At 46.8% G+C, this 18,324-nt stretch overlaps 5 protein-coding genes across 5 annotated transcripts; all 5 read left to right on the top strand.

Annotated features, from left to right (window-relative positions):
• Window positions 1-864: 864 nt before the first annotated feature.
• On the top strand, window positions 865-2,944 carry HD556DRAFT_1437932 (uncharacterized protein; the record flags this gene model as incomplete). Its single annotated transcript, XM_041305769.1, has 7 exons — window positions 865-995; window positions 1,047-1,176; window positions 1,226-1,401; window positions 1,451-1,547; window positions 1,599-2,055; window positions 2,107-2,220; window positions 2,337-2,944. 7 exons carry the CDS (start codon window positions 865-867, stop codon window positions 2,942-2,944), a joined length of 1,713 nt encoding a protein of 570 aa, XP_041165765.1.
• Window positions 2,945-12,662: 9,718 nt separating this feature from the next.
• HD556DRAFT_1332901 (uncharacterized protein) lies at window positions 12,663-14,010 on the top strand. The gene is made up of 2 exons (XM_041301827.1): window positions 12,663-13,673; window positions 13,752-14,010. The coding sequence occupies exons 1-2, from the start codon at window positions 13,625-13,627 to the stop codon at window positions 13,973-13,975; spliced, it is 273 nt and encodes a 90-aa protein (XP_041165764.1). The 5' UTR covers window positions 12,663-13,624; the 3' UTR covers window positions 13,976-14,010.
• Window positions 14,011-14,264: 254 nt separating this feature from the next.
• On the top strand, window positions 14,265-16,084 carry HD556DRAFT_1332895 (uncharacterized protein). Its single transcript, XM_041301826.1, has 8 exons — window positions 14,265-14,657; window positions 14,711-14,803; window positions 14,856-15,077; window positions 15,137-15,225; window positions 15,275-15,497; window positions 15,563-15,649; window positions 15,703-15,935; window positions 15,985-16,084. The coding sequence occupies exons 1-7, from the start codon at window positions 14,393-14,395 to the stop codon at window positions 15,885-15,887; spliced, it is 1,164 nt and encodes a 387-aa protein (XP_041165763.1). The 5' UTR covers window positions 14,265-14,392; the 3' UTR covers window positions 15,888-15,935; window positions 15,985-16,084.
• Window positions 16,085-17,490, top strand: HD556DRAFT_1332892 (uncharacterized protein; the record flags this gene model as incomplete). The annotated part of the gene is made up of 7 exons (XM_041301825.1): window positions 16,085-16,462; window positions 16,513-16,566; window positions 16,621-16,724; window positions 16,775-16,952; window positions 17,009-17,131; window positions 17,194-17,253; window positions 17,303-17,490. Coding segments are annotated over exons 1-7 (736 nt in total), but the record flags the coding sequence as incomplete, so codon positions are not given.
• Window positions 17,491-17,568: 78 nt separating this feature from the next.
• On the top strand, window positions 17,569-18,303 carry HD556DRAFT_1227355 (snare-like protein; the record flags this gene model as incomplete). The annotated part of the gene is made up of 3 exons (XM_041297158.1): window positions 17,569-17,600; window positions 17,655-17,987; window positions 18,039-18,303. 3 exons carry the CDS (start codon window positions 17,569-17,571, stop codon window positions 18,301-18,303), a joined length of 630 nt encoding a protein of 209 aa, XP_041165761.1.
• Window positions 18,304-18,324: the final 21 nt, after the last annotated feature.

Below are 18,324 nucleotides of genomic sequence, written 5' to 3'. Positions count from 1 at the left end.
TTCCACCTCTATTTTTACCATGGACCCTTACTTACATATATCTTTACATACCTTACTCGGTAGCGAGTCGGCTCCGCATGACAGCGCTTAGGCGCCATATAAGCGCCAGCATCACGGACCACGAGGATACTTACTTTACCTCCCACTTACCCACTTACCACCTAGAGAATATAGTTGCAATCTATTCTTTGACACCTCGCGCTCGTATCTCTTGTTATTCATCTAATCACCACTTAAGCAAACTCACACTTACTCTCACTTGTCTCCGCTCACGCGCGCGCGCTTCCCGCGCCTCGCGCGTACCTTCGCTTTCCCGCGCCTCGCGCGTACCTGCGCGCTTTCTCGCGCTTCGCATTGGCCGACCAGTAGCGCCTTCAGCGCCTACTTCTAGAACCTTGCTGCACTCGCTTCCCCTTTAGGGTCGAACACACTTGTCTTCTCAAGAATAGCAGACTAGGCAACGCGCGACCTCACAACATTATAGATACAGTTTGGAGCATTTGTTTGCTCCTCGCAGTATAGTTGTTTCTACACCGGATACAACTGGCTCGACCTTCGTGCTGGTTATGCTCGGAAGCGACAAGATGACAGTTTCAGTGGCAACTAGCGCTAACGATTACTATCCTCTGTACGTATCAATTGGAAATGTTCGTAACAACGTCCGATGTGCGCATCGTGATGCTGTTGCAATCATTGGCTTCCTAGCTATGCCAAAAAGTAATCATCACCCTACCATTATTGTTCTGCACTAACTACAGTTGAGCAGCTACAAAGGAGCACGCCTCCTGCCCCACATATCGGAAATATCGCCGGCAACTCTTTCATTCGTCTATCTCGAAGATTCTTGAGAACCTAAGGCCTGGCATGACCAAACCAGAGGTTGTGCGCTTTGGCGATGGGCACTATCGGCGCGTTATCTATGGGCTTGGACCATATATTGCAGATTACGAAGAACAGGTTCTATTAGCATGTATAGTGCGCTCTTGGTGTCCAAGGTATGTTCCTAGGAGTAATTTTAAACACCTTCTGCCTTACCGCTATTACAGGTGTATGTCACACTGCAAAAATTTGGATGCCAAGTCGTTGCATCATACTCGTGACCATACAGAAGCACTCATCGAAGAAGTATCATCTACCGACCTGTGGGACGAATATGGGATCATCCATGACCTCGTTGTAAGTCACACGTCTTGCAGTACTACGGTTGAAATTTAATCCTTTATAGCTGTTTACAAATGATTTTCCTCGAGCTGATATATACCAACTTATCGCGCCAGACATCCTACATCAGTTGATTAAAGGAACCTTCAAGGATCATTTAGTTGAGTGGGTTAGAAAATATCTGCTTCATGTGCACGGAAAGAAAGGAGCAGAGAAAATTCAAGATGAGATAGATAGAAGGTACGTCTTTTTGTGTTCATTTAGTATTTCAAAGCTTATGCCATTGAAGGATCGCCGTGGTTGCCTCATTCTCAGGTCTTCGATGTTTCCCAGAAGGTCGAGGATTCAAACAGTGGACCGGGGATGATTCAAAAGCGCTTATGAAGGTTCAACATTATTTCTAGGACGTTGCAATCGCCAGACTAACAACAATTCAGGTTTATCTACCTGCCATTGAAGGTCATGTCCCAACGGATGTGGTGCGCACATTTCGTGCATTTCTTGAATTCTGTTATCTTGTCCGGCGTAATATCATTACAGAATCTACACTGGTTCGAATCCAGGACGCCCTCGACCGATTCCATCATTACAGGAAGGTCTTTGAGTCCATAGGCATTGTACCTACATTCTCCCTCCCTCGACAACATTCTTGTTCCCATTACGTCCTCCTTATCCGACTGTTTGGTGCACCCAATGGCCTTTGTTCCTCAATCACTGAGACAAAGCACATCAAAGCCGTCAAGGAACCATGGAGGCGCTCGAGTCGCTACAAAGCCCTCGGCCAAATGCTGGTGACAAACCAGCGTCTCAATAAACTTGCAGCTTTGCGTATTGATTTCAAGAGCCGTGGGATGCTGAATGGCACCTGTCTGTCAGAAATGCTTCGGGCATTAAGTGAGTGTTATAGTGCTATCATCTTTATCATTTGCTTAAAACCTATACTAGAGCGTTTGCGGTTAAATAGTATGCCTGACGCCAATCAGCCTGACCAACCTAATGAGAATAACATCCCACTACTCCCTGACCTCGACATTACTATGCGGGGTGATAATGAAGAGGGTGAAATTATCGATGGCCCAATGGTGGTGCAGGCCCATGTTTAGTTGGCAAAGACACAGTGTAAGCCAGCTCGTATTTGACAGTGAATACCTTATATAATTTTCAACATCGTGCAGAACGCCAACGCGCACAAACTATACCTGACTTATCTGCAGAACTGGCTATCCCCCATCTCTATAACATCCTCCGCCGATTTCTATTCAAACAAGTGAACCCAGATGACCAGCGCTCTCCCTCTGAAGTCCCACTTGCAAGTTGTCCGCGATTCGATGGTAAAATCCAAGTTTTCAACTCTGCTTCTTCGATATTCTATGCGCCCAGCGACCATAGTGGGATTGGCGGCATGCGCCGGGAGCATATTCGTGCCTGTCCTGTATGGAGAAATGAGGCACCCCGGTATGACTGTGTGTTTGTGGACACAGATGCAGGTGTTGAAGGGATGGGAGGCATGGACATAGCTCGTGTAATGTGTTTTTTCTCTTTCATATTTGAGGAAGTTTCATACCCATGCGCTGTAGTGCGTTGGTTTGACAAAGCTGACAACGGACCCGACGAGGACACTGGGATGTGGATCGTAAAACCTTTGTATGATGATGGCCATTCACCGTCGATTGCGATCATCCATGTTGATTCTATTTACCGGGCCGCACACCTCATCCCAATCTACGGAACGCATGCCATCCCACGGGACCTCAAGCACTATGACTCATATGACGCCTTCTGAGCATTCTATGTTAACAAGTTTGCAGATCATCATGCATTTGAGATTGCATCCTAGGTAGGACTATTTGACTCTGACTCGTATAATACTAACTTGACACAGTCAAACAGATAAATGGCCGTCTTGGACGAATCGTTCAGACGGGTGCATGCACCCTCCACTTTGGCACACAGCAGTACTCATTCACCAAACTCATCCCTACACCCTCGTATGCTTGCCAAACTCGTCCCTGCACCCTCCTACGCTTGCCAAACTCGTCCCTACACCCTCGTGCACTCGCCAAACTCATCCCTGCACCTTCCTACGCTCGCCAAACTCGTCTAGGCGCCCTCTTATGCTGTTACGCTTGCCAAACTCGTCTAGGCGGCCTCCATACAAGTCATTGACCTGTGATTGGTGCGGACTTTTGACGCTCACCAAATTTGACCATACGCCCTCCAGTTATTGGAAATATCGCGCACCTGCTATAGTTCACAGCTCTGAATTTATGCGGGCCGTGTCTTATTATTGAGAAGACCTTCAACCAAGATTACACTCGTTGTTCACCGTCAGAAGATCATTGCAAGTCATTTACATAGAACACTAATTTACATAGCAGACTGAGTCATTTCACAACACTTAAAAACACCATCTAACATGAACAGGTAAGTCCCTAACTCATCATATATGAGATATACTCCTTACCTTGCCCGTCTGCAGTAATTCAAGGATTACGCTGCACCATGCATATGCTCGAGCCACACTCGATCCCGGCAACTCAAAAACCCCCTCAATCTCCTCCAGAACCCTACCCTCACCCCTCCAGCTACATCTTGCCCAACCGCTGTAGAAACAACTATACTGAATGGGGCTATACGAAGATGGCTCCAAACTGATATATTTGTGTTGTGGTCTTTGCACTGCCTAGTCTGCTATACTTGCCTGACAAGTGCGTTCGACCCAGGGGTCTGCGGTCTGGGAATAGTCTTGGGGGTAAGTGAGTGATGTGGGGTCAATAGTCCGAGTGCGAGAAACAATGTCCAAAGGTATAATTACGATGTCCGATGCAAAAGCGTCGGGTCCGATGTTTTCGGGGTTTCGGGTTATCGGGTTCGGGTTCGGGGCGTCGGAAACTAATAGTAACGCTATAGCGAGCGTCGGAAGAGCGAGCGGTGTGCGCAATAATAACAATGACTGATATGGGCGGTGAAGGAACGATGATATTCGCAATGTCAACTAAGAACTACGAAATATCGGGTTTGACCACTAAGCGTCGGGGAACTGCTCCCCTCTCCTTGGATAATAAATAATGCTCGAGGTCAGTCCAATATATATGTAAGTACGTAGAAATGCGGAACCCGTAGGCGAAAGTAGCGGCAGAGTATTTCGGATCCGAAGTACATGTAAATAAACATGAGGCGCTGCGGACTATGGGAAAACATGTAATAGCGCTGGCTACGACGTGAGTAATGTGCGAAATAATGAACTACACACCTAGTGGGGCTAGCAAGACGGAACGGGACACGGATAGGACAAGTGCGCGGGAAAACATCGGGTCCGATGCGGCCTAAACGTCGGGTTGGCGGGTTAGCGTCGGATAACATCGGAAAGTGATTAGCATGTGATGGGTATTTGACGTGTACTGTAAAATAGCTCGATACGAGCCCAGCGCCAGCTCGTGTCCTACACCGCCACATCTGATCCGCCACGACAGGCCACTCTTGTCCTTGTCCGTAGATCTGTGGTGCCATTGGTGGCTGACGGCGTCTCGGGAATCCGGCAGTTCGCTATTGATCGCGTCAGCAATCCGTGATATACACAGCACGGAGGCCACTTACAGCGGCCATAGGAGCCATCTTGTTTGTAATCTTTGTGTATAGGTTATAGGTGAGTAGACGATGTTTAAGTCTCAACATCAAGATTGTATTGATATTACTACTGCTCGATAATCGGCGTCTCCCGGCAACTTCTTTTTTTGGACGACAAGTAGTACTAGTACCGCCGGCTCTGTACTACTACCATGCACCACAAACATCGAGGCGCTTGGCCACTGGTTCTGCGAGTGGTGTCTTCGCAGCACCTGTGTGTGCTTCTTGTTTTGACGCCATCCTCTGTTTGGCTTTGACGTTCCCCTCACCCGTCTTCGAATATATGACTCTTAGGCTAATACTACCATGTATTACTTATTGCACTTTTTTTGCTTTTTTTGCGGTTTAGACTTGTGAGCGTGAGCGCGCCCTTAATTCACTTTTGCAAAAGTGAATTAAGTTGGAAAAGCAGTGTATTAAGTAACCTTCACCAAAAATTAAGTAAAATAAGTGAGAAAAGCAGCCGGTGGTTTTCCTGATGCATCCCGCCAATCGTCTCCGATCTGTTTTTCACTCTTTAAATTCTGTACTCGCAGCGAGCCATCATTAGAACAAGTCATAATTTGTTGTCTGCCTGGCAGGTGTAAGGTCTCAAGGACCAAATTGGTGTGTCCCTCAAACTTCTGGCAGGGTGTGATAGCTGATGCCTCTTGCCTTCCAACTGTGGCTGAAGACATCTAGGTGCGACTTCATCTCAGCTTTCATCCAACGAAGTCCAAAGCCATCATTTGCAATGATATGTTCCTCCACATAATACAGTAACTTATACCCATCTGAGATGGACAGCCGAGGGTGACAATGTACCTATAGAGACGGGCCATCCCATGTGGGCCCATGGTAAAAATTGTACCATGATATATGAGTGGGCCGGCCAGATGTGTGTACCCAAGGCAAACAGATGGGCTGGGGGTATGTAGTATAGACAATGGTATAGGAATGTACTAGTATATAGGACATTATGAATGGTGAATCCGGTTTACATTGGAGACGAGTGGGCCGGCCGGATGTGTGTACCCAAGGTAAACAGATGGGCCGACCATATGGGTGGGCCGAGTGAATTTGTGTACCCAAGACATACGAATGGGCTGAGAGCATACAGTATAGATAGGACGAGTGGGCCGGCCGGATGTGTGTAGTACCGGAGACAAATGGGTGGATATTGGTTCCCATTGACCAGTTCAAGTGGACTGGTCCATATGCCCTAATATGCTACCGGCCGGTGCGATTTCAGGGGTGGTTTGGTTGTGTCAATCAGTTCATATTTGATTGAGATACAGTCAATACAAAAGTCTGTGCTAATTGACCGGGCAGGTGGATATTGGTTTGAATTAACTGGTTGAAGTGGACTGGTCCATATGCCCCAATATACTACCGGCCGGTGCAATTTCAGGGGTGGTTTGTTTGTGTCAATCGGTTCATATTTGATTGAGATACAGGCAATACAAGATTCCATGCTAATTGATCGGGCAGGTGGATATCAATTCAAATTGACCGGTTCAAGTGGACCGGTCCATATTCCCTAATATACTACCGGCCGGTGCAATTTCAGGGGTGGTTTGGTTGTGTCAATTGGTTCATATTTGACTGAGATATAGTCAATACAAAAGTCTGTGCTAATTGACCGGGCAGGTGGATATCAGTTCAAATTGACCGGTTCAAGTGGACCGGTCCATATGCCCTATTATACTACCAGCCAGTGCAATTTCAGGGGTGGTTTGTTTGTGTCAATCAGTTCATATTTGATTGAGATACAGTTGATACAAGATTCCATGCTAATTGATCAGGCAGGTGGATATTGGTTCAAATTGACCGGTTCAAGTGGACCAGTCCATATCCTGCATTATATGGGTAAATGGGCCACAATGAAGATGAGTGGGCCGAGGATCACTACCATCCAGTAGAATTTAGACCGGTACATTGATCATCCAATACATTTGCCATCCAGCAGGACATATCATCCAGTACATCTACCAGTCCTGTTTCCCACCAGGCCTCTGGACCATCAAACTACCGGACCTCCGGACCACCAAACTACCGGACCTCCAAACTACCAGACCTCCGGACCTCCAAACTACCAGACCTCTGAAACACCAAACTACCGGTGTAGAAACAACTATACTGCGAGGAGCAAACAAATGCTCCAAACTGTATCTATAATGTTGTGAGGTCGCGCGTTGCCTAGTCTGCTATTCTTGAGAAGACAAGTGTGTTCGACCCTAAAGGGGAAGCGAGTGCAGCAAGGTTCTAGAAGTAGGCGCTGAAGGCGCTACTGGTCGGCCAATGCGAAGCGCGAGAAAGCGCGCAGGTACGCGCGAGGCGCGGGAAAGCGAAGGTACGCGCGAGGCGCGGGAAGCGCGCGCGCGTGAGCGGAGACAAGTGAGAGTAAGTGTGAGTTTGCTTAAGTGGTGATTAGATGAATAACAAGAGATACGAGCGCGAGGTGTCAAAGAATAGATTGCAACTATATTCTCTAGGTGGTAAGTGGGTAAGTGGGAGGTAAAGTAAGTATCCTCGTGGTCCGTGATGCTGGCGCTTATATGGCGCCTAAGCGCTGTCATGCGGAGCCGACTCGCTACCGAGTAAGGTATGTAAAGATATATGTAAGTAAGGGTCCATGGTAAAAATAGAGGTGGAACGATATGTAAATAAGAGAAATGGGAATATACGCACTAGAGAGCTTGGTGGACAGTGGATGGATGCTTCTGGATGGCTGGCGCTATAGGGCGCTCAAGCGCGGGAAAGCGCGCGCGTGTATACATCGCAAAGCGCGGGAATGGTGCGCGCATGGCGCGCGTTGTGCGGGAAAGCTGCACCTCATATAGGAATAGCTGCAGGTAGCATACAGAGTGATTGCTGCAAGTCGTGCTGTGTACTCCCTAGTGGATACTGCCATATCATGCCATGAGAGGCATGAGTCTCTACACCGGATCACCAAATTCCCAGACCTGTGGACCATCAAACTACCAGACTTCCGGACCTCTGCACCTCCAAACTACTGGACTTCTATTGAATAATATATCATCCAGTAGAACCTAATTCAGAGGATATGTTGTATCTTACCTTATATCTAGACAGTCCATGGCAACCGGTATTTTTGCAACCGGTTGCTTGTGGTAATGTAGTACTCAATCAGGCGATTCCGCCAGTGGTCTTATCATGTAAAATGGTGAAGATTTGACAAAGTTAAGAGCCTTACAAGAGAAAGTCCCAAATTTAGAAGAGGATATGCCATATCAGCTTTGCAACCGGTTCCAAACATAAAATAGGTTTGCATGTTTGTATCTCTAGGTATATTTCCTTGTGAATACTGTCCCCAACATCTATTCTCACATAGGAACAATGTCTCAGGAGCTCAGGGTCACAGGATAAGACCTTGTGATGTTGTGCATTCAATAGAAGTCCAGTAGTTTGGAGGTGCAGAGGTCCGGAAGTCTGGTAGTTTGATGGTCCACAGGTCTGGGAATTTGGTGATCCGGTAGTTTGGTGTTTCAGAGGTCTGGTAGTTTGGAGGTCCAGAGGTCTGGTAGTTTGGAGGTCTGGTAGTTTGGTGGTCCGGAGGTCCGGTAGTTTGATGGTCCAGAGGCCTGGTGGGAAACAGGACTGGTAGATGTACTGGATGATATGTCCTGCTGGATGGCAAATGTATTGGATGATCAATGTACCGGTCTAAATTCTACTGGATGGTAGTGATCCTCGGCCCACTCATCTTCATTGTGGCCCATTTACCCATATAATGCAGGATATGGACTGGTCCACTTGAACCGGTCAATTTGAACCAATATCCACCTGCCTGATCAATTAGCATGGAATCTTGTATCAACTGTATCTCAATCAAATATGAACTGATTGACACAAACAAACCACCCCTGAAATTGCACTGGCTGGTAGTATAATAGGGCATATGGACCGGTCCACTTGAACCGGTCAATTTGAACTGATATCCACCTGCCCGGTCAATTAGCACAGACTTTTGTATTGACTATATCTCAGTCAAATATGAACCGATTGACACAACCAAACCACCCCTGAAATTGCACCGGCCGGTAGTATATTGGGGCATATGGACCGGTCCACTTCAACCAGTTAATTCAAACCGATATCCACCTGCCCGGTCAATTAGCACAGACTTTTGTATTGACTGTATCTCAATCAAATATGAACTGATTGTGTCATATCCCGTATTCCGGACCTACATCCGATAATGTTCCCACGCCTCATCCGGACCTTCGGACGCCCTATCCATGTCTCCAGTCCTCTACCCATCCGGATCCCTGCACCTTTGCACATCCACATCCGCGCATCCATGTCCAGATCCCTTTACCTCCGTACATCGGACCTCCATACCTCCGCAGCCAGCCTGCATTATTCATCCTTTGTCCTATTGCCCTAATATCATATCCTGTATATCCACGCTTCTTGTCCGGACATCCGGTCTGATCCGGTCCGGTCCGATCCGATATATGATAAGCTTCCTAATTCATTTCCTGTGCATATAACGTTGACACAGCCTATTCCTCTATTCGGTATTCCTTGTCCTCGGTATCTCGGTTATACTTACTACCGGTACGCTTACTGATCCATTAACCTATGCTTCATTTCCGACTCGCGCTTGATAACTTTGCTTATGCTTCATACATAGCCTCGGACGCTTGCTTACTGATCTTTCCGTTATTTCCTTAGTATATAAACTCTTGTATATGTCCTGTAGTTCCTCAGTCGGAATATCATATTAGTCCTCGCACTAGATCTCACCCTAAGTCCTCACATCAGTTCTAGTCTATCGACTTAGTCAATATCCATCTCGGGCCTAGGGAGAAATTCCCTAGGCCAGAGCTCCGCTTATCCGATCCCCGCTCATCCGCTCATCCGCTCATCCGATCCTCCGAAGTTTCCGGACGTTCGTCCGAAACTTTCCCGCGGTCCTCCGGACCTATTCTGCTTTGGACTTTGTCCTTGCAGCCTTTCCTCTGTTTGCTTCTACTTAGGACTTGTCCTAAGTAGCCATTACACGTATCCGTATCAGGACGAAACCTCATCGTAATTTCCGGAAGTTCCTCCGGAACTTTCCCGCACTCATCCGGAAGTTACTTGCACTCGTCCAGAAAGTCCTTCCGAACTTTCCCACGCTTCGGATGTCCTTCGGACGTCCTTGGACTTTCTTCGGACATCATTCTGAAATTAAGGGCACATACTCGGGTAAGGGGCGCAGCGCACGAGCTGAAGCCAAGCCCCTCGGAATCAGTCCTACCCTTTGTGCACGGTCTTAACAGATTGACACAACCAAACCACCCCTGAAATCGCACCGGCCGGTAGCATATTAGGGCATATGGACCAGTCCACTTGAACTGGTCAATGGGAACCAATATCCACCCATTTGTCTCCGGTACTACACACATCCGGCCGGCCCACTCGTCCTATCTATACTGTATGCTCTCAGCCCATTCGTATGTCTTGGGTACACAAATTCACTCGGCCCACTCATATGGTCGGCCCATCTGTTTACCTTGGGTACACACATCCGGCCGGCCCACTCGTCTCCAATGTAAACCGGATTCACCATTCATAATGTCCTATATACTAGTACATTCCTATACCATTGTCTATACTACATACCCCCAGCCCATCTGTTTGCCTTGGGTACACACATCTGGCCGGCCCACTCGTATATCATGGTACAATTTTTACCATGGGCCCACATGGGATGGCCCGTCTCTATAGGTACATTGTCACCCTCGGCTGTCCATCTCAGACAGGTGAATTCACTGAAGGGGCTTGTTCCTCAGCCGTTTTCAATACAAAGGCTGTTGAGGTCAAGTGTGCACTGCAAGTTTGAGCGGTACAGTTTCAATGTGTCATCTTCACAGCTTCTAGCACAGGCTGTGCAACTGAAGCGCCCAAGCCTCATTTCTGATCATGAGTTGCATTCTGTCAGTCACTATCTTCATTCTACAACAGAGTTACCACACACCCTCCATCTGCTACGACCTTGCCCAACGCACTTTCACTCCTCTATCCTCGTTAAAGACGTCTCAAACTGCCTATCCCCACCTAACTACCTCCCCAAGGTCCAGGGCCCTGGAGACAATCACATTGGATGATGGATTCCATGGACTTGGAGCTGCGGAACGTGGTTTTTAGTTGCATCACGACAAGGGTAGGCCCTGACATGGACATAGAACATCCATCATGTTACTCATTATTGTAACACGCACGCATGGTGGTCCAGTCGTCACTTCCGATATTTGTCCATCTGAAATATAATGTCAACCTCATTAAGGATCGTGTTGTAAACATTTTCGATCCCCATCATATTCAGGGTTCGCCAGGTCTGCATTATAGGCTAGTGGCACTTGGCCCATGTTCCTTTTTATTCGTGTTTGTAAAAAGTACTTTGAGGAAATCATTCGCCCTCCATCCATCCTGAAAATGTTTAAACAACGGCGGCACGAAGACCTTATCAGCAGAGTCAAGGAGCACCACACGACGCAACCCCCCACAAAAAGTGTCACGATCTTCTCATTGGGAATGGTTTCAGAAAAAGGCTGGCTGTTGGCGTCTACCAGACATGTACAAAAGTGCATTGCAATGCTATGCAAGTGCCAGCAATGATGTATAAGGTGGACAAGTCCTACAAAGCTGAGAGACAGCGGGACGAGCCAAACCTCCAAACCAGAAATTCTCGAGTTGTGGCTATGATTACGCCATTGTCTTGAGTGCATCATCATTGATGTTCGAAGCGCAAATCCAATCAAGGTCTAAGTCTGTTAAGCGACTAAGTGATAGCAATGGGGCAATCGCATCAAAGCCAAGTGCGAAGGCTAAGTGTGAAGATAGGATCACGAAGTATGTATTCCCAGACCATGCTGTTGAACGAGAAATTGAAGTGGAAATGGATGTTTTCAAGAGCAGAAGAGAAGTACTTCAAGGAGCTTGTGTCTGTAGCATCCAGTGGATCGTACAGATGATGGTCGTAATCCATACACACCGACACCAATTGACAGGAGAGAAAACGGACATTGTTGAGATATTGACTGAGAACGGAAAGTGTCGGCGTAGTAAAGCATACTTGATCGAATGAGAGGGGGTGCAGTTATGTAGTGGTTCATCAGTGTTGTATGCCAACAGGACGAGATGCAGATACTCCAACGACGGTAAAAAAAAAGCCAAGTGAAGAAGTGCCTGCATATTAAAAAATTATGTTTTTAAGACAGAGGAGCTCCTTCAAGCCACATAGGGCTGTGCATATTGCATCGTCATAAAAACATTCAAGTTCCCGAGTGTATGGTTACCGAGTTTCAAGGGAAGATAACAAAGCAACTTCGGCAAAGAGGGGTGGCTTGAAAGACAACTGTGCATCTGCAACAACGTGATGGTCGACCCAAGGAGGGTGCACAAGAATGGAATAAAGTGCTCTTGGACATCGTGCCAGGACAAATCACATAGGTTCAGCAACAGCGGTGATGGCGCAGAAGTAAGAGCTTGCACGACCCGATCGTCTATGGTGTCTAGCTTAGCTGTGAAGATGCAACGAGGCATGAAAGGAGTGGTTCCAACCCATCCACATCATAAAAAACACAACAACCGTACATCCCATGTGACAGCCAGTAACAGCCAGTACAAGGTGCACAAATTGCTACCATCCCCACAAACACATGACAGACATGTGTCGAGTTTGTCAGTCTCCATATAAGTCCGTGCATGCAGCGAGGTTTTATACATACTATTACCGGCCTTGTTATATTTGTATCACTCGGTAGATCCTTGTTTAGGTGATGAAATTCAATACATGCCACTACAATTGTTGTGACAATTGTGCTTCCTGGCAGTCCCTTGTGCGGGTAATGAACTTATACACATACTCCTACTAGTCTTGTCACCATATTGTGCGATAATTGTAGGCTCTGTTTGATCACGATAATGGCCACATCAAATTGCACTGTAGTAGCTACAGTACACTGGGCTATAGGCAATGAGCACGGAAGTAAAGTAGTAAGTAGAGATACGAATATGCGAAGGGAAAGTACTGAATATGAAAGTGACGATGCAAAGGTAGTCATGTGTATGATGTGAGCCAGCAGAGACAAGGGAAAAAGTGAAAGTGAAAGGCACACAATAACCCATGACAGCGCTAGACAGTATGAGAGCACACGAGAGGGATCAAGAACGTGCGAGAGCATGCAGGGATGGTGCGAGATGGTGCAAAAGGGTGGAGGAAGGTTTCAGAGGATGCGGGGGGATGCCGAAGGCTACCAAAGTTAGAAGACAAAAAGAAAAGATAGAACTTACATGTGTACGAGCTTTGGTTAGCTTAGGGAGTGAACAAAACAAGAAATTACCGTAGAGTTGAGTGCGGGAGATGCTAGCTAGCAGGTAAATGTGGGAATAAACTCACTCGAATGACGCAAAAGGGTGCAAGAGATGCAGTGAGGGACGACAAAATGTAAGAGGTGGCAGCGGCAGGGCGTAAGCTGTCACAGTAGGGCGTGGTAAGCAGCGCAATGCAAGGAAGAGTCTCTGAGTAGTACTACTATTGATATTAAGAGAAAAACATAAAAGGACTTACGAGGGCGACGACAGCTGGTGAGGGAACATTATTAGCTAGAACATAACACTCGCGGCGGGAAAGAGGTAACGGTGTGGCCCACCGTGTGGGTGGCACTTATGTGAGATAAGTCTTAGAGACGGACGGATCTCGAAGTCGGAACTTCAAGCTCAAGCTTCGAGTTCGGGGTCCTATGAGGTAAATGACTTAGCAAAAATTATAACGTACGTGTCAAGTTGCTGTCGGCCGAATTCGTGGTCAAACTGCGGCACATCTTGGATCGGTACATGATGCATGCATATAGATGAGACCAATCACCATGTGTATATAAGACCTATAGCTAGTATATATACATGTGCATGACATATACATGCAATCTTGATGATGCATACTTCTGCACTTCTGTCAATCACTGTACAAGCTTCGCACATTTCGTGTACAAGCTTTACATTTCGCCCATATCTGCTATGGCTTGCATACATGCTACGATCTCATGCATACCTCCACACTTCTGTTAGTTACTTTACAAGCTTCGTACCCTTCCGGTACAAGTTTTACATCTTACACGTGTCTGTTACTACTTGCATATGTGCTACAATCTCGTACAACCATCTACCAGGGTTTGTAAGCCATAAAAGGCAGTAACCAGCCATACACGCGAACTGTTCTTTTGTTGATGCAAGATTCCAAGTCTTGCCAAAGAATGTCGAGCGCAGGCTCCTTGACTGTCTTAAGGGTCCTTGCCAGACATGCAAACGGTGTAGCGCGAGAGCTCCGAGTCAATCCAAAGTCTTCCTGACAGATAGCGAAAATGTGAAATAAAATTCCTGGGGGTAAGACTCTAGAGATGCATGATTGGGAGTCTCGACTACGTAAGCATTTAGGTGTATTTGCCTTTGATTGTTCTGATCAATATTAATCTTATCTACTAAATATTTGATTTGATCGCATCTGCATCAATACTGGTCTGACTACTTTGCTACCACATCATCTTGCAAGCAGTTTGCCTCATTGGCTTCGCTGAGCCTTACCACGAAGAGTCTGGAAGCATACTTAATCTCGATGAGTGAGACATTCGAGGACGACTTTGAGATCATTGACGATATCGACGATCCCGAGATCATCGCGTTGACTGAGTTGGGAACGACACTCATCCAGGCTATTCTGGAGAAGGAACCTATTTCGAACGTGCAAGACTTAATAGACGCAGGAGCACCACTGTGGTATCAAGACGATGATGGTACTTCAGCTCTGCATGCTGCTGCCTACGTCGAAAACGAGCAGCTTGTGAAGTTACTCATCGAGGAAGGCGCCGTCTGGAACGCAGGTGCGACAGATGCCACTCGAGTAATGCCTTCGTGGACTAAGTAGAGGGTGTAGTCGACAACTTGCAGAATACTGCTGGTGATATTGCATTGTCGCTCAACAATGTAGCATGTTACAACCTAATCCGCGACGCAGGCATCCGATCAGGTACTAAGTATCTTGGTCTTCACTTTGGACGAGTGCTCATAGATGTCCCCAGAGTTGCTTTTGACCTTACTTTCCCAGACATCCTTGAATCCTACCCCGTCCGAGTCATCACTCGTGCTTCGGGGCTTGGATAACTCCGCAGTTGCATCCACAGACGCCTTTTTGTCGTCTAAGTTGCGCTACACTCAAGATTCCCATGGCCAGGATATTTGCTCGCTTGTCCTTGACGACGGCCAAGAAGTGGGCGTTATGATGGGATGGGAACGGGAGATCAGTAAGTGCAGCCCTTTGAGTGATGTATGACGTCAAACGAGGTGATTCCCGAAATCATAGTGCAGAAAACTGTGGAGAAATTGTGCATTGATCATGAAAAGAAAGATCAAGGGCTGAAAGTCCTTAATGTCGGGTTTGGTCTCGGTATAGTGAGGACCTCGCTGAGTCAAAAAGCGCATTCTTCTGACAATGACACAGATCGACAATTTGTTCCAAAATCTCAGCACACCGCCTGCATTGCATGTGATCGTAGAGCCTCACCGTGACGTTCTCGCTCATATGAAAGAACAAGGGTGGTACGACAAAAAGGGAGTGAGCATATTGGAGGGCAAGTGGCAAGACTGCATTGCTAGTGAGGCCCTCCAAGGATTTGGAAAATTCGATGTCATCTATACAGACACCTTCTCAGAAAACTATAGCGGTGAGTAATTTCCTATTAAAAAATCGCTAGAAAACGGGATATGAATGCTGATGATTTCTTTTAAGAACTTCATAAATTTTTCAAACATTTGCGAGAACTTCTAGCGAGTCCTGAATCGAGGTTCAGCTTCTTCAATGGCCTAGGCGCAACCAGTGCGTTTGTGCTTTAATGAGTCTATATTTCTACGAACTCAACATATCTACAGACGCGCTATTTTATGATGTGTATACTCGGTTGTCGGAACTACACCTTGCCGATGCTGGAGCAGATGTTGTTTGGAGTGATGTGGATGTGAGCGCTCAGAATGATGAAGAAAGATGGGGTGAAACACGGAAGTACTTCTCTTTACCAATCTATCGTTTACCCATAGCGAAGCCCAGGCAAATCTAAAACATGTCATCAACCATCGTTTTGATAGTGTAGCAAAAGGTAGTCAATGTAAGCTAAATGATAATGCTGTTACCAGCCATTAAAAGATCCACCACAGCCTATGGAACGTTGCCTATCTTTTGCCCTGGCTTGTGGGTTGATGTAATCAGCAAGAATCACCTTTTGTGGAATCCTTGTGATAGTTGTTCGACGTTGCTATGCCAGTGTATTTGTGACAAGGCATTGCCCAGCCCGTTGCAAACATGCCACTATTTACATAGCTCTTCAAAATCTACTCTGACCCTAGAGCTGGATCTGATTCCTTTCTCTCCCTTCTCTCCCCTTTCACACACAAGCAGGCCTTGTAACAGGATTGACAGGCTCAGTCTTGCTATTCATCTTCCGTCTCATTGATCGCAAGCTAGTCTTGATTCAAGTTGTTGCAGGATCTATCGTGTCTACCTGAACGTCGCTCTTACTCATTCGTTCTGACCTCCGTTGAAATGTCATTAAGTCCTCCCAAGTATGATGGCATGATGCGACCTGCTTTGCCCTTTTGGTCCAGCCCCAAGACCAGGAGGAATGAGGTGGTAGTGGTATGTAGTTTATGCCCTGCTCTCAAACATAGTTAACGCGTCTCTTGAAGGAACTATCGCATACTCAGCCTCCTCCCCTACTTCCCATCGAGTTGCAAAATTATGTGAGTCCTCTCATATGTAAGAAACCTTCGTAGGTGCTTATCACTTGCATCTAGGTTTCTCTCCATATGTGGGAGACTCGTGTACGTGCTATCACGCGCATGGCTTCCCAGTTTTCCAAACCAGCGCTGGAAAGATCTTGGATGTCCGTAGCTGTGATGTAAACTCGTCTCCTTTATGGCCCTATTTTTCTCTGATCTCCTACCATAGCTTGACATTTATCGCTCCGATCGTGGCTTACTACGACTACCTTCATCAATTTGCTGATGAACAAATTGACGAGGATCGTCAAATTCAGATCGTCTGGCAGGCTAGACTCGTAGCCTTCGTGGTCGTAGTTGGTCTTTGGATCGTCATGTTTCTGCCAATTACCATATGGAAATACATGGTGACTTTAATTTGGTTTCTTTATCAGTTCGGTGTACTGAAACGAGTTCTGGAAAGGGACGTGTGCGAGTAAACAATATGATTGACCGCTGGGCCAAGGACGATCTCCGATCTGCCTCGTCCTATGCGGCTATTCCCACCTGGAAAGTCGTCATGCCCGGCATATTTAAGGAAGGGATTGTAAGTCTTCTCAACTACATTAAAGTTACTCAACGCCAATTTCATACTCCTGGGTTATTTAGGTCCTGGCGGTCTCCTTCCCCGCACCACCTAGCAACTTTGAACTTGAGAATTTACCTCCGGTAAGCATGCATGTTAATTGTTCATTATATACGTCTGACGATGTGCTAGTATGTCGCGCCTCCCGCTGATCAGGCTGCGCCGTCCTACGAGGCTTCCAAACGGTTCTCAGGTCTCCAGGGGTATGGTAAATTTGGCGAGATTCCGCTTTACAGTGATGCAAAGGAGATAGTAGTGTAGATGGCCGTACCAGATACCGTAGATAGACCTATGTAAACAATAGAATGCAGGTCATTCTCGATGAGTGGGATCGTGGGAAATGTGATATTTCTATTCCTGGAGTTGTCCGGGAGAGCGAGCAATGTACAGCTCGCACAATGACGATCTATAGCTTATACATCTACGATAGGTGAGCAAATTGGCTGGTTGGTCAGTAGATCATGATGCCCAACCGTTGAGCCAGACATTGTGCATGTGTTTACTATCAGGACTGGCACCGAACCAAGCAGCCAAAGCGAGCTGGAGAAGGAGGAGGCATCTTGAATGCTGTCTCCCAAGCTGTCTCTCCGCTTGCAACAGACAGTGCCGCTCCTACCCCATCAGGATTTAGCAGTCCCCGAAATACATTATCTTCGACATCAGGATTGGTTGTCGCTGTGGGCGAGGACCCTGTAACACCTCTACCAAATCCAACTGAGCATGCAAGGTCGAATACTCTTCCCTTTGATGAAGAGGCAAAGCTAGTATATGGTGTCGTCCTGTCGCTCAGGAACATGGTCAAAAAGATTTCGGGAAGGTGTGCATTACCTGCTTATTCCATCTAATCCTCATCTGACAGCATATAAAGAGATGAACAGTTTACCAGCTACCGCACATCGTCATACAGGCTTCACTTGTACGAAACCGTATCTGGCTACAAGTTCATCATGTTGAGCGATGCGGCTACTGACGGTCTTCGCTTCATACTCCGTCAAATCTATAATGGCCCTTTTCTCGAATACGTTGTCCGCAACCCTCTCGTCCCCATGGACTCTCGTTCTCAGGGCATCGACAACGATTATTTCCGTGCTAGTCTCGACCGTCTCGTTCGTGGATTATCAGTTTTCAATTGACTACCCGAAAACTCTACCAAT

The sequence above is a fragment of the Suillus plorans genome, assembly GCF_016647745.1.
Source record: "Suillus plorans strain S12 chromosome Unknown HD556scaffold_5, whole genome shotgun sequence".
Lineage (NCBI taxonomy): Eukaryota > Fungi > Basidiomycota > Agaricomycetes > Boletales > Suillaceae > Suillus > Suillus plorans.
Note: the sequence above shows the minus strand (reverse complement) of the source record. Positions and strands in the feature narration are given on the sequence as shown.